The following is a 16,103-nucleotide window of genomic DNA, read 5'->3' on the forward strand; positions in this document are numbered from 1 at the left end:
TAAGCCACCCAGCTTCACAAAACTATTCAAGTCCTCCTGAGTTGCCACAGTCAAATTAACAATCAGCCTACACTGTTTGCAGGACTCTGAAATGGACAAGTTTCCCCTGCAGACCAGGCCAACATAACTAACCTCACTCCTGTCCAAAGCCAGAACATGAATGTATCTTTTACAGAAATGAGAAGTTAGTCCTAGGAATGGATCTGAGCCAGAACACAGGATCTGAAATATCTAAATCCTGGCTGCTCAGACTGGGATCTGAACTTCCCATCTTGGGCCTTTCCTAGGGCTTGTCTATACAGGGACGCTCTCTGGAAAGTTAAACATGCTCCTAGAAGGAACACAAGACACAACTCTCTCTTACAAGAGTGGGATTTGGAGGAAAGAGTGCCTGACTTGATTTCCTCAGCCTGGTTTGGAGCCTACTAGACAGGGACTTCAGGAATTGCAAATGGCCACCACTCTCCCTCTGTTTCCCCTTCCCATGCTAAATTCAGTGGTCTCTAAAGGATCACTCTGGGGGGGAAATACCAAAATTCTGACTCATCAAACCTCTGAGTAGGCTGGAGCAGGTGTAAAATTACCTGCCACTTCAATATTGTGGTTAGCATAGATATGTTGAGTTCTGTTATGCTGTGGCATAACTATAACCTCCCACCTCAATGCTGTTCTGTTTCACTGTAGACTACATTTGACTGCAAGACTTCAGACATCTCCGTGTCCTATCTTCCTCTGGCTCACATGTTTGAGAGAGTAGTACAGGTAAGAGTAAACCTAGCCCTTAAGGAAACACCTACATAAATTATGTTCTATCCAAGGTCCTTCCTGTAATGATATGTTAGTTCTGTCTATGCAACCAGTCCTACAATGGCAGTTAGCTACTGACTTATGTGAGTGGCCAATACCAGATTGTCCATACGGCAACCTTCAAAACCATTATTTAGTGATATTAATAGTCATGCTCCAGGTTATATACCAACCACTAAACAAATGTAACTATGACTAATCAGAACATTCATATACATTCTTTTAAACTTGCCAATAAAGGTTTGGACTAAATACTTTTGGTAACAAGCTCTGCAGGCTACATTACACATCTAAACTTTCATCTGCTAACCTGATGCCTTTAGATCTAAAGGCATCAGGCCAACTTCAGAGTGGCTTTTCTTGCACTCTTCTGAGAAAGTAAATAGCCTGCCCAACTCACCTTCTTGACATCTCTTGTCTATTGTCTTAACTTGTCTGCTTTCTAAAATCAGGCACTGGTCAGCCAATCTGTCTGAGAAACAAGTTAATCTACATTAGTGCTGCTTGTTTACAATGTCAAGTGAAAACTGCCATTTGCATGGCAGTGTTGTAGCCAGTGTCACACAATATTTACATGCCATACCAGATGTGATAAAGATTCATATGTCCCTTGATACTTCAACCACCATTCCAGAGGACATGCATTCTGCTCAATAACAATCCAAAGCAGTACAGACCAACCCATGTTCATTTTCATGATCTGAATACGTGTGTAGACAGACTGGTGCATCACTCAAACATGTACTATAAACCCTCTGTAGATGTGTGAACACATGTACCTGTGAATCTCAAATTACAAAACATTGCAGCACAGTTCAGAAGACTGACTTACCACAGTGTGATCCAGATTAATGTCACTTTTGTCCTGCAACCTTGGGTGCCTTACAATGCCTTGCTGAAGTAGCTCCCACATGGATTGCTCCGTCTTCCAGCACGCAAGTGTCTGCATAGTACAGTCTGCTAGCCCCACTTGGGTTACATTTTTGCTAGCTTAAACTACTAGATTCAAGCAAAGCATCTCACTGCATGCTTTTAGCCATCTTGCTGACAAAACCCTGTAGGTCAGGACCCCTGTCCCCCAGAGTCCAATGAATTCAGTGTATGGGATGGGCAGGGAGAGAAGGGGTCCCTTGATGTTTGTCCCTCCTTTTTTTTAGTTTCAGTCCCTTGCTGGAAAAATTTCCAGCTGGGCGCTAGGAGATAACCAGCAGGGAACATCCTCCCGCATACTTGCTCACCTGTTTGAGCTTCCTTGGTTTCTCTTCCTGCTTGACTTCTTATTGCTTAAATGCAAATTAAGCACAGCACACATTCCTTTGTTTTAGGACAGACCTGTTTGCCAGCATCTGTTTGGGCAGAGCCAGGGAGTTTGGAATGTGTTGAAATGCATATAGCAAAGATTCCCCTGTATGATGTATCAGCAAATTGAGTTATCAGATTATCTTACCAGGTGTACTTTGTACAAAATATATTGCAACAGTATGTAAGGTGTGGACACCAGGGGTCTACACTAGCATGCTGACTCTTTCATGCAACACTTTAATATCCCCAAACTAACAGGCCCTGAGCCAGAGCCCCTTATATCAAGGGCCTGAACCAATAGGGGTTGAATGTGAACAAGATAAAGAAAGGAGGAACTGAGGGCTCTTCTATTCCTAAGGCATAGAAAAGCTCTTTAACCAGATGGAAATGGAGAACTACACTGATCTCAGGCCAGTCCTGATCCCACAGAACTTGATGCCAAAGATCTTATTGATCCCATTGAGAAATGGATTCAGTCTCATTAAGTGTCACATTTCAATCAATTTGAATGAAGTAAGCAGTAAATGACCTTTGTCAGAATTCTGACAAACATAGCCCTGCTTGGTATCTGCTACCTCTGAAGGGATTGGTGGGTATTTCCCACCTTAAAGCAACACTGTCACACCACTGCAATGTCACTTGTTTAGGTGTTTTCTTAAATATCCCTTAACTCTAACTGCTTCTGAAGGGCTAGACATACTCTGAGTAGGTCCAGAAGCCCACATGTACATTACATATGGACCATATTGTAATATCCTTTCACAAAGTACACTCACTACCCAACCTCACCTTCTGTTTAATCCTGATCTATTTCAATGGCCTTGAGCAAGTCACTTGGCCCCTTTGCCTCCACTTCCCTATCCGTAAAATAGAAATTGTAACCCTTATAAATCTCGGATACTGAATCTTAATTCCAAAGAACACTGAATACAGGAAGCACTTAGCGCTCAGAAAATAGCAGTGAGTGTAATAGTGTTCTTAAAGACCTTAATATCACAATTCATTGTTTCTTCTCTTGTTCCACTACAGTCTGGGATCTCATGATAGAAACTAGACCTACAAGAAGGATGTAATTTGGTTAACAGGTACAAGTAACTTGCCCATCCATAAAATGGGGATATGTTGAAAATTAAGTGATTTCATCCTTGGCTCCCAGGAGGTGCATAAGCACAAAGGAGAACCATTTCACTCCTCCAAGGAAGCTGCACGCTACAGATCTGACAAGCCTACATAGCCTTAAACTCATGACTTGTTCTGAGACTCCTAGTCATGAGGCTGGGAATTCTTACCCCAAGCAAGGACTTGCAGAACTAGGCTCATTCTCTGCATATTTGCTTTCTAGACTATAATGTACTCCAGTGGTGCAAGAGTTGGTTTCTTCCAAGGAGACATCAGACTACTAACAGATGACATGAAAGCCTTGAAGCCAACTATGTTTCCAACAGTACCAAGATTGCTCAACAGGATCTATGACAAGGTACTAAAAGCTGCTGCTTTCCTAGATGAATTTACATGAAGGGGGATGTGCACTTAAATCTGCTTCCAACAGTTGCAAATTCACACAACTTAGACTTACTGGAAACTTGGCTTTAAATTAAATGTACTGAATACCCACAAGTTGGGGGCAGAGGTCCTGATTAGAGGAGTGAGCCTAGCACAATGTGGGGGCTTGGGGTCATGATTGTAGCTCCTAGATGCTACAGTAATACAAATACCTCACATACTTCCACATTTAAATTTGATTTTCATGGGATCTTCAACTGTTAACACTCATGGCAGGAATATCGGCTTTTATTTAAAGCACAAACAAACCCTGTTGGCAGTCTTTACTGTCATGGCATTCTTTGCAGAGTCTGCATGGCCCAATTGACCTTAAGGGGCTGCCTTTGTGGTAATGACTGAGGTGTGACCACTACACCGAGTGGCACCATTATATTCCCCAATGTCCATGCTGTCTCTAAATGGAGGAAGATGGCACTGGACACTGAATCTAGCACCCTTCAAATTTTTTTAAAAAGTAATGTTTTCTTTCTCATGAGGGAAAATAGCCCAGTGAACTCATGAATAAACTCATTTAAACCACTTTTCACCTGCAGATACAAAGTGGTGCACAGAATCCATTGAAACGGGTTCTGTTAAACTTTGCATTAGCCAGAAAACTGGATGAAGTGAAGAAGGGCATTCTCCGAAATGACAGCATCTGGGACAAAATGATCTTTAAGAAAGTCCAGGTATGTCTCAAAGATGCATATAACTTGAGTAACTGAACATATTCACAGTAACCGCTCCAGGCCCAAATAAGGTGATAGGTGAGCTGCTGGAGATAAGCAGAGGCTAGAACAGCATGGTAAGCCAAATAAGACTCCCATACTATAGCCACTGTAATGCTGTTTACCTTGGATCAGAGCTGAAAGCAGGAGTCTAACATGAGCTGAAGAGCCAGGCTGTATTGTAGCAGTCTTGGCACATCTGTAGATTACAGGCCCAGAATGGGAAATGTAACACTGAGGTGAATTACACACAAGGACGTCTAAAAACACTACACTGAACTATTGCTATAGAACAAACCAACGCAGTAAAACTGTTAGACTTGCAGTGATTAACTTCATTGTGTACACATGCATGAATGAAACTTTGAGTTGCTGTGTTCCAGTTGGACAGAAGTGTCTGGGGAAAATATACTCTGCCCCTGAGTTGAGTCTGAAGGCAGAGTTGAGCTGACACTCTTCTCTGGAAGATGGGACTGCTGCTTTTATTAAATAGAATGACTTGTCCTTAAAATCTAGAAGTGTCCAATCCTTGGTGACTGCTCCTTATGGTATATTAGTGTAAGGTGTAGTACACCTTATACTTGTTTGGCAACTAAGGAGAATAGCCCAGTTCTTTGTTCAGAGTGAGCAGCCACTGGATCACAACCAAACTGGGGCAATAGCAGTGTGGAAGGGGGAGGGAATGAGATCTGGAAACTAAAGCTAAAGATGAAAGTAGAAATCTAATCCTTGAGTGATCACTGGCTGGCCATGTAAAATGGATAACAGACAAGCATTCCACCTCCAGTTCAGATGCTGCATGTACACAATTGAGAGTGTAATTTTTGGCACTTAAAAAAGCACCCCGAGACCCTTGCCAAATTAGCAGGGGGAGGGGAGGAAGGGAATGCTGATCTGACTTCTAAGCTAGACATGGCTGCCTTGAAATAATTCCAAAAAGTAGCTACCATGTTCTAGAGCCAAGTGGGACAGAATACAGTGATCTCAACTTTTTTTTCCTTTGAGTAGCTTGGTGCTTGCACTACTGATGCCTGTTTGCTAGGAAGACCTGTTGGCATATCTTGTGATCCTCTCCCTTCGGTGAATGGCAACTAAGCCTTAATCCTCCATTAGCGGGAGCAGTGCTCAATTCTGTTCAAGAAGTGGTATGCCGCCGTTGGAGCACTTGTGTGGCTTAGACAGTGACTTGCTAGCTGCTTGTGGCAATGGTTGCTGTTAAGGAGAGGGGGAGGAAGAAATCAAGAAAACAGGCATACCTTGAATGAAGTCATAGGTTCCTGTACACCACTTTAAAATGAGATCCTGTTAAACATGCTGATTAGTCACAAACTCTTGACTCCTATCGATGGATCAGGCTTTCTTTTTTTGACTACTTTAATCATTTCTTGCAGGAGACCATGGGTGGCCAAGTGCGTATAATGGTAACAGCAGCTGCCCCCATATCTCCCTCTGTCCTGACACTTCTCAGAGGAGCATTGGGATGTCAGGTGAGCCATCTTTGCCATCCTATTCCATGGTGCAGACTCTTCTGAGACTATGGCCAACTTCTCAGACTTGATTTGACAGAACACTTTTTTTTTAGATGGCACTTTCACTGATAAGTGATACTGGCCCAGACTGAGTGTAGTGGGGGATTATTTTTGTATGAAGTACGGACTTCTCAGCATGCAGCTAGGACAAATGCCATAGCATTCCACATTGCAGAGAACAGTTTTGCACTACAAGACCTCATTTCTAGAACAGACTTTCTTTCTGCATCATTGACTCTTGATCACACAAACTCTTCTCCCCTATCTATATACTTGCACTTTTCTAGCTGGATCCAACTTCATACAATCTTTAGACTTTGTGCTATGTAGAATAAGGGCCTCTTCCTGAATGAGGTGGAGGATGAGGTTGCTTGGAAGGCTGACACTGTCGGGCACTTCATAGAGCCAAATCTGAAGACCAACTCCCTGCCATGAAAAGCTTACTCCAAATAGAAAGCGCAGAAGGGTGGAGAGGAGCAGCAAAGCAGATGACTGAATTGAAAGCATCTTGTAGTGCCACAATCCTATTAAGACTTGTACAAAAAAAGAACATGTTTCTCTCGGCAAATTAAGTTTGCCACCCCCATGCTGTAGCATTAGTATAGCAAGGGGAGAACACAAACCTTTTGTGGTATACTGGTTTGAGTAGTTCTTCTTCTCTCCAGCAGATGCTCTCTGCAATATAGCAGTCAATGTGCAGGGGAGTGTAATAGGGTGCCAGGAGTCTTCTAGCAACATGCCCTGTTAGCAAGTGTTTGCACTTCAGCCACTTTATGTAGGGCCTTCTGTGGCAGGAGTGCACCACTAGCTCTATGCAGGGTGTGGGTGGTGGGAATGGCTCTGGAGGGGACTAGGAAATGAGTCTGGACAGCTCAGCTCAGGGTAAGAAAGTTAAATCGGTTTCTTCCAATAGGAAGCGTTTGGATGGGATCTCTCTTGGGATGTTTAACAAGCAGGCCTGCACTAGGAATTGTGTTTAAATGAAGGGATTGGATGTAGGCTAAGCCGTCAGTGGTAAAATTCTGACCATACCAAAACAGCAGGCTATTGGATCTGGATTTTTTTACAATAGCTGTACGCCATATTCTTTGCTATCTGCTTCTATTGCATACAAAGGCTGGATATGCCAGAAGTGGCGCAAGACTTCATATTGTCATGTAAAGTGCATCTTGACACTCTACAGATGGGCACGACTCTTGGGTTACAGCAGTGACCACACAAGGACTCAACACTAAAAGGGTATTTGTTTCCATCTTATCCAGATTTTTGAAGCTTATGGTCAGACAGAATGCGCAGCTGGCTGCACCTTCACAGTGCCTGGAGATTGTACAACAGGTATGGTTGAGATTGAAAGTCTTCCCTGAAGCTGACAAAGGCAGATGCCTCATTTCCATGGCGTTGGGCAACTAAATTGTCCTTGGAGCCTTTGAAAAGATCACCCTGGTAGACACAATTTTAAATACTCTTTCAGCTTATTGCTGCCCTGTAGCCTACACAACTTCTCAAACACCCATTAGCACCAGTTAATCTTGCTTTCACTCTTCTTTGAGTGAAGGCTGGCTAGCCTGAATAGCCTCTTCTGTTCATCACATGAACTTACTGACTAGCTGGCTTAATAGAGTTTTTTGTTGGGGGCAGAAGGATAGAAATGTGGTGTTTGGGCATATAAGGCTCTCAAGCAGGGCTTCTCAAACTGGGGGTCAGGACCCCTCAGGGTATTACATGGGGGGGGGGGGGTTGTGAGCTGTCAGCCTCCACCCCAAGCCCATTTTGCCTCAGCATTTATAAGAGTATTAAACATATTTAAAGTGTTTTTTTTAATTTATGAGGGGGTTGCACTCAGGCTTCCATGTGAAAGGGGTCACCAGTACAAAAGTTTGAGAATCACCGTTCTAAAGGACCAAAGCACACATGCATGTCTTCCTTGCTCACACTTCGCCCAGAATCTCCAATCTCTCTCTCCTGAAGCACAATAAGGGCCTACCAAATTCACAGCCATGAAATCTAGTCTCTCCCTGTAAAATCTTGTCTTTTGTGTGCTTTTACCCTATGCTATAAAGACTTCACAAGGGAGACCAGCGTTTCCCTAACTGGGGGTCCTGATGCAAAAGGGAGTTGTAGGGGGGTTGCAAGGTTATTTTAGGGGGTCACAATATTGCCACCCTGACAGCTGCCTTCAAAGCTGGGTGGCCAGAGCTGCAGCTGTTGGCCAGGTGCTCACCTATGAGGGGTGGTACCTTGCCGGCAGCAGCACAGAAGTAATGGTGGCAATACCATACCATGCTATCCTTACTTCTGCACTGCTGCTGGCAGTGGCTCTGCCATCAGAGCTGGGTTCTCAGCCAGCAGCCACCATTCTCCAGCTGCCAACTCTGAAAGCAATGCCGCCACCACCACTACCAGCAGCAGAGAAGTAAGGGTAGCAATACTGCAACCCCCTACAATCTTGCAACCCCTCCACAACTCCTTTTTGGGTCAGGACCCCTACAATTACAACAGTGAAATTTCAGATTTAAATAGCTGACATGGAATTTACAATTTTAAAATCATGACCATGAATTTGGTAGGGACTTAAACATAATCCAGGGAGGTACTGTTATGTTTTTAGGTGTTTCTGCACAACATATGGAATACAAGTGGCTGTTGATTCAGTATCTTCCTGGAGGAAAACAGAGCTGTTTTATTGCTCATAATAAAACCTAAATATTGGGTACCTAAGCCTCAATACAACCATTATTCAGGAAACTGCTAGGCAGAAATCCATTTACCAGCACACAGTAGCTGAGACTTAAGACAGGGTAAAATTTCAAATACAATTTGAAAAAGATGAGTGGGAGGAGGGAAATTTAGGCAGAAATTACCCAAATTAGAAAACTGCCAGGACATCAGATGGAGGGAGCAAATTAACTTACACATGTCCTAGGATTTTAAACAATCAGTGGTAAGGACCAATGACTTGCGTCTCAATAGATAGGAATTTGAAATGTAGGAGATTCTATAGTTGCAGCATAAAGAATAACCTGGCAGCTAAAATGCTCTTCACCTCTAATCAAGATCTGTTGGGCTTGTTTTCCTGCAGCAGTGAACATCCCTGATCCAGCCAGTACTTTCCTACCTTGAATAGTACATGATTTAGAAACTCCAAAGTAACATATGGGTGGGGAGGAGGGGCTGAAAGAATCTCAGAGGTTTGAATTCCAGTGTCTCTCGAAGTAAAGTAGGAAGTGACTTTAAATTGACTCCCTCAAACATACCTTGAGGGTGTGAGGAAGTAGCCCATGGATTCTGCAAAAGGTTAGAAATCTTACAAGTAATATCTGCCTAAATTTCTCCTGCAGGCCATGTTGGATCCCCTCTACCCTGCAATATCATAAAACTAGAAGATGTGGCTGACATGAACTACTTCTCTTCCAATAATGAAGGAGAGGTAGGCAAACCTGTCTCTGGAGTGATCCTGTAAGGATTGGTGCAATGCTACATGTAATGACAAATGGCTCTTGTTTGCATGCTGTAGGTCTGCATTAAAGGATCAAATGTCTTCAAAGGTTACTTAAAGGATCCTGAGAGAACAGCTGAAGCTATTGACAAGGATGGCTGGCTTCACACTGGAGACATTGGGAAATGGATGCCAGTAAGTTTACACTGGCTTAATACCTGCTATAGGAGGAACACTTCCCTAGTTGGTTGAGGAATCTTGGGGAAGTGATAGTCACTACTAAACTTGTAGTGAAGGCAAAAAATTGGGTTGTTGTAAGGTACATAATACTAGTATCTTCCCAAACTGTTAAAGATAGGCCTATACATCTTTCTTTTGGGTATATACTCCAGATAACTCTAGTTAAATTTGGGGGCTTTGTTTGGCATACTACAAAGATAATATAGACATAGAACTGGTGTCTGGAATTGGGGTGTTGATCAAAACTTAGATGTCAGAGTGTAGAGTCCATCTAAGGACCCCTTCTCACCACTATGATTGGTACAATATGTGGTGAAACAAAGATGCCAGTAACTGTTAAAGTTTCTTGCATGAGGGTGGAGTGCCCAAGACCAATTAGCTCAGACAAGGGAGGCTTCAAATAAATTACTGGCCTGACAGGTGTTAACTCAAGAACATGCCATTGCTTTCACAATGATCAGGCAAGGTGAGATCTTCTCTTAATAAAGAGAAAATAAAGGTGCTGCCTAATCATGTCCTGAGATAATTAAAAGAATAACTGAGGAGTTGGGGCTTAAGTTAATCAGTTTCTCTGAACCAATTAGTACCTCTCAACTTCTCTGTGGGGTTGTGAAAATGCAGCTGTCTGAGACGAGCTGCATGATTCCATGCAACAAATTAAATCCATTGCAAAAGGGAGTAGGTCGTCTTTTTAGAAGCAAGCTTTAATTTGGGGGGAAGGAATGACTATTAGGAAATACCTTAACATTAAAACATTACCATAGAATGGAACTCTGAAGATCATTGACAGAAAGAAGAACATCTTTAAGCTAGCACAAGGAGAGTACATTGCACCAGAGAAGATCGAAAATGTCTACATCAGAAGTGCTCCTGTTGCCCAAGTTTTTGTACATGGGGAGAGTTTAAAGGTAAATTGCTGCTTTCCTGAGTGCTCAGCCTTGAAGAATTGGGCCTTCTGAAGCATTACCTTGAGTTCTTCAGACCCATAAATTGCTCTGAAGCTTGTTCTGTGTACAAGCTGCAGCTTCCTCTCCAGAGCCTGTGTGGGTATAGCTGGCTTCTGATATACAGGAGGTCAAACTATGCGTGGACTCTTTAAAGCACAAAAAAAACCTCTGCCTGCGAACAAGGCTGTCTCCTGCCCTCTAATGGGAAGGCTAGCAAGAATCTTCTCTCAAGCAGTGTTTGTCAGGATACTATCTCACAATTTTTGATTTCTAAGTAGGCTGGGAGGTGACAAGAACTAACTTAGGGGTAATTCAATATCTGTGTGGGTTTTGAGTGATCAGAAGTTGCCTAAGTGATATCACTGCAATTGATGAAGTACATGGGAATTTTAATGGGAGCATTTAAACCAATGCTGAAACATCTTAAACAGAGTGATCACTCTTAAGAAATGGGTGCCCAGAGCATAGGCTGGGTGGTTAAACTGATTTGAAGACATTAAACTGTAGCTCACACTCTGAGCTTATTTAAATTATGCAAAACTCTAACTCAAATGGTAAGTAGTTTTTGGTGTATAACACTCACCCTATCCAGAGGACTCAGGCAATTGTATTAGACTTTAAGGCCAGAAGGGACCATCATAGTCATCTAGTCTAACCTCCTGCACGCTACAGGCCACAATCTCACCCACTTCTGCAATAAGGCCGTAACCCAGGTTGATTTACTGAAGTTTCCAAATTGTGATTAAAGATTTCAAGTTACAGAGAATACCATTTACTCTGGTTAAAACCAGCCCATGACCAGTGCCCCATCTTGTAGAGGAAGGCAAAAAAAAAAACCAGCAGAAACCCTGAGGGTTTCTGCCAATCTGACCTCAAACGTCCTTCCTGATACCAAACAGGGTGATGGTTATGCCTTGAGCATGTGGGCAAGATTTGCTAGCCAGACACCTGGAAAAGAATTTTCTGCAAGAACTGCCACGGTCTTAAAAAAAATTATTTAGCTTAACTAGGCACTTCCTCTGATCTATGATGCATGTCATCTGTTCATATCAGGGATGGGCAAAGTGAGAATCCTATAGTTCTGCAAAGCCTCTTTGGGTTGATATTCTAGGTATGACTCCTGTATTGAGTCCAACAGTTAAATGTTGAACAGGATTGCATTAAACTTATGACACTTTCATATCGTACATCTTATTCCAAATGTGACTCTTTCCACAGTCCTCTCTAGTGGGTGTAGTGGTTCCTGACCCTGAGGTACTGCCAAAATTTGCAGCAAAACTTGGAATAAAAGATTCATCTGAAGAAATTTACAAAAATTCAGTAAGTGGCTTTTTATCTTAAGATTGTATCTTCTGGGTGCATTATACGTGTGCTGCAGAGAACAATAGTCCAGCAGAAACTGCCTTAATGTGGATTTAGGATATTTTAGTGTCTTTAGAGTTTTATATTTTAAGCTTCCATTTAAAATACTAGTTGCTAGCCCTTACTCAAAGCAGTTGTGACTATGTCCTGGAGTAAGCACTGGGTTGAGGCGGCAAGCCCTGAGTTCCAGTCTTAGCTCTGCCATTGCCACAGGAGCTTAGGAAGACTAAGGCAGTATAATGACTTCCAATCTGGCAAATGAGGATAATGCTCTACTGGCCTTCATGGGGATGTGGCTAGTGTTTATAGGGCTCTGAACACAGTACTGAGTGGTAAGTATCCAACACCTTTAAGCATAATTTCACAACAGGACCATTACCCCACCATGGATTTAGAAAGGGAGGTAGCTTTAAACTTCTGCTTGCTGTGTTACATGATGTCTGTCTTTCAACTTGGTCTATTCTAGGTATTGAAAAAAGCTATTTTAGAAGACATGGTCAAAGTAGGAAGAGAAGCCGGCCTTAAGTCCTTTGAACAAGTGAGTATTTAGGAGTATGTAACAGACATTAGCACAGGCAAACAGTGGCTGCCAAAGGCCTGGGAAGTATGCACTGCTGTAGCTTAAACCAGTCCTGAACTGCATTAGTAAAGAAACTATCCATATGGAAATTCAGTGGCTTTTCAGTTTAACATGGCGCTGATAAACTAGCAGTTCATGATGTGCTAGAAAGTGTAAATGTCTGTCTTTCTGCACTCAGGTTAAAGACATCTACATTCATCCAGAGATGTTCACTATTGAACAGGGACTCCTGACTCCAACCCTGAAGGCAAAGAGAGCAGAACTCTCTAAATACTTTCAGACCCAACTTGAAGCCCTCTATGCAAATATGCAGGAATAATAGGGTGGCATATCTAAACACACATTGAGATTTCTGTGGAACACCAAAGCACTCCTCAGGACAGTAAGTCACCTACTGAGAACAAGATTGAATAGAGGAGCAAGAGGAATCTTAACAGGAAGATGATACTTATACTTGCCAACTTTATGCCATGGCTTGGACTTCATCACAATGATGACAGTAAGCTATTGTGTTCCAGTTTCCTCATCTCAGGAATAGGCACAAGATTCCAAGGAACATGGAAGCACTTGCTTTCAGACTGAAACACGCTGTCTAAAATAAGTGCTTAGGAAGCAAATGGGCAGGTTCTACTAACTTTCATCCTTTGTCAAAAGTGGTTGTCCCCCCCTCCATGCCCTCCACTTAAACTGTGAAATTGCCAGTGGCTGCAAGACTGACCTTTCTTAAGCCTGAAATTTGTGTATTGTGCTTCAGCTGCCTCTGGTAACCACTATGTGAAGCAATAAATTTTAATTGCACATTCAAAAAAAACTATCCTGTAAGAGTGATCTTTTCTGCAGTGTCCTTGGCAAAAGTCAGTCACTCAGACCATAGTGGTAGACTGTCTTTACAGAATGCATTGTTAAGCAGAGATCTTAGCTCAAAGTATAGCTGACCTACTGGCTTCCTGCATGCATACCACTGGGCTACAGGGCAAACATGCGGTGACTTAAACTGAGACATCTATCCATCTGATAAGTTGAGTGAAGCTGTTTTCTGTCCATTCTCCTTGCCTATGGAATACCAAGTCAGTCTAGTGTTAATGCTGCTGGAACCTGCAGCATTAAGCCCTAGCCTTCCACAAAGGCCACCAAAAGTGTCCTTTCAAAGCTCTCCAGCAACTTACAACTTCATCATAACAGCAACAAAGAGTCCTGTGGCACCTTAAAGACTAACAGAGGTATTAGAGCATAAGCTTTTGTGGGTGAATGACATGCATCTGAACAAAGTGGGTATTCACCCAAAAAAGCTTATGCTCCAATACATCTGTTAGCCTTTAAGGTGCCACAGGGCTCAGTCTGGATCTGTTTTAAAAAAAAAAAAGCAACAAATATGGCTAGCCATCTGATACTTCATCACAATTGTCTTAATATTAGTTCATATGTCTAAATCTCCCTGTTTTGTCTGGTAATCTACCAGGATAGGTTAAATAGGAAGAGAAGTGTGCAATGTTCTCTTCTCTCTCCCCCCACCCCCCTGCAGCTATCAGGTAAGAAGTGCCTCATGCTGTTGCACATCTCTTCCATTATCATTAATGGGAAGTAGCAAGCAGCTGAAGGCAACTTGGGGGTGGGGGGGAGAGAAGAGGAGAAGGCTAAGCAAAGATTTAATTAAAACAGAATAATATGCAGGAACAGAAGTCTCTCCTCACATAAAGCAAAAGCTTTGTAAAACAAGGAATTATTGGGGAACCAATCCAGTAGCTCCTTCTGCAGAGGAATGGAAACTTCTTTTGTAAATCTTCCTGAGATGAGGCTTAGGCTAGGTCTATACTGGTATAACTACCTTGCTCAAGGGTGTGAAATGTCCACACCTCTGACAGTTACCCCAACCTAAGCCCCAGTATAGACAGTGCCATGTCAACATAGGGCTTGGCTACACTTGCAAGTTGCAGCGCTGGTAGAGGCTTTCCAGTGCTGCAATTAGTAACCGTCCACACCTGCAAGGCACATCCAGTGCTGCAACTCCCTGGCTGCAGTGCTGGCTGTACACCTGGCCAGGTTGGGGTGTAGCGATTGCAGCGCTGGTGATCCAGCGCTGCTCATCAAGTGTGGACACACAAGCGCTTTTATTGGCCTCCAGGGAATAAGGAGATATCCCAGAAAGCTTTTAACTAAATTATTCTTTTTTGTTATGCAGCCTCTCTTTGTTTTGTTGTGAACTCCGATGGGAGCTCCATTGAACTGCTTATCTAAAAAACAAACACTGATCACAGCAAACAGGAGCTATCTGTACCTGGCTGTGAACAATCAAATGAGAGGCAGGGAGTGAATGTTTGCTTGACAGAGAAACAGCGTTGGAGGCAGGCTGTTTGCAATTAAGACCAAGGGTTCGTGAACATTTTGTGATTTTTTTTTTCAATCCAGGAAGCTAAACTGTTGGCTCCAAAAATCCACTCTCTCTCTTCCCCGCTCCCTGTCACAGTACACCACCCTCCACCCCCCTCTTTTGACAAGCATGTTATTGCCACTTGAATGCTGGGATAGCTGCCCATAATGCAGCACTCCCAACAGCGCTGCAAATGTTGCAAATGTGGCCACACACCAGCACTGGTAGCTGTGAGTGTGGCCACACACCAGTGCTGCTCCTACACAGCTGGATGACCAGCGCTGCAAACCGTAAGTGTAGTCAAGCCCCTAGATGCCTAGCACACCAAACTTGGAGGACTAATATTTTGCCTGTAGCAAGCTTGATGCCAAGCCCTTGGCTCTTTGGATGTATTGACATGAACTGGGTGCAACTGGGATGTGTAATCCATATGTAAGCTCCCCTTTAGTGCTAGGCATACCTGTTCATGCCACAACCTTCCCAAGGGGGTGCTAATGGTTAAACCAACAAAAGGATGAGAACTAATTCCTGGGAATTGTGGAACAACTTCAGGAACTGGAATCTCCTCTCCCACTAGAAGGGACACCTCTCTAAATGTTCTTTCAAAGGTAATAGTGACTATAGTTTACATGGCAGATTTTTTTTTGCAGCCCTGAGTCTCAGAACCCAGGTCAACTGACTCAGGCTTGTGTTATGGGACCAAAAGTAGCAGTGTGGACAATCCAGTCTTGGGCTGGAGCCTTGCCTCTGAGACCCTCCCTCCCAAGCCAAAATGTCTACATGGCTACTTCTAGCCCCATAGCATAATCCTTAGTTAGTTGATCCAAGCTCTAAGCTGCACTACCATGTACTCTAGAAGTCAAGCCAGTTTTGTCAATCACTCTGATTAACCTAGACCCCTGATCAGGTAGTGAGTCTGATGTGCCTATTTAAAGGATACCACTAGGGTTGCCTCTTCCATGGTCCTTGGTTCTCAGTCTTAGAGAAGCTCTAGTGTAGCTGAGATCCACAGGACTTTGTGGTGCTGGGTTGCATTACAGTAGCCTCTAAAGATGGGCATACTACTGTTGTGTAGTAGATAACAAAGTAGTCCCTGCCCCAAACACTTGTGGTTTTTTTCTCCACCCCAGAAACATACCTAGAAGTTCACTGATCTGATCAAGTTAGTATCTTCCTGGATACCAGAATGCATTAGAGGCTAATAAATACAGTTCATCATGGATTTTCTTAACTTCTAGCAACTAGGTCTGGATGAGAGTTCT

The 16,103-nt window shown here is 43.1% G+C and overlaps 1 protein-coding gene across 1 annotated transcript in view; it reads left to right on the forward strand.

Moving 5' to 3' along the window:
- The window catches only part of ACSL5 (acyl-CoA synthetase long chain family member 5), a 31,731-nt gene extending 18,447 nt beyond the window's left edge, over positions 1 to 13,284 (forward strand). The window contains exons 11-21 of the mRNA XM_039482177.1: positions 685 to 762; positions 3,452 to 3,586; positions 4,206 to 4,340; positions 5,771 to 5,866; positions 7,171 to 7,243; positions 9,247 to 9,335; positions 9,423 to 9,539; positions 10,349 to 10,492; positions 11,750 to 11,851; positions 12,360 to 12,431; positions 12,652 to 13,284. Of these exons, the coding sequence (XP_039338111.1) occupies positions 685 to 762; positions 3,452 to 3,586; positions 4,206 to 4,340; positions 5,771 to 5,866; positions 7,171 to 7,243; positions 9,247 to 9,335; positions 9,423 to 9,539; positions 10,349 to 10,492; positions 11,750 to 11,851; positions 12,360 to 12,431; positions 12,652 to 12,792 (1,182 nt within the window). The 3' untranslated portion in view covers positions 12,793 to 13,284. The remainder of the gene's footprint in view (positions 1 to 684; positions 763 to 3,451; positions 3,587 to 4,205; positions 4,341 to 5,770; positions 5,867 to 7,170; positions 7,244 to 9,246; positions 9,336 to 9,422; positions 9,540 to 10,348; positions 10,493 to 11,749; positions 11,852 to 12,359; positions 12,432 to 12,651) is intronic.
- The last annotated feature ends 2,819 nt before the right edge of the window (positions 13,285 to 16,103 follow it).

This window comes from Mauremys reevesii, linkage group 7 (genome assembly GCF_016161935.1).
Source record: "Mauremys reevesii isolate NIE-2019 linkage group 7, ASM1616193v1, whole genome shotgun sequence".
Lineage (NCBI taxonomy): Eukaryota > Metazoa > Chordata > Testudines > Geoemydidae > Mauremys > Mauremys reevesii.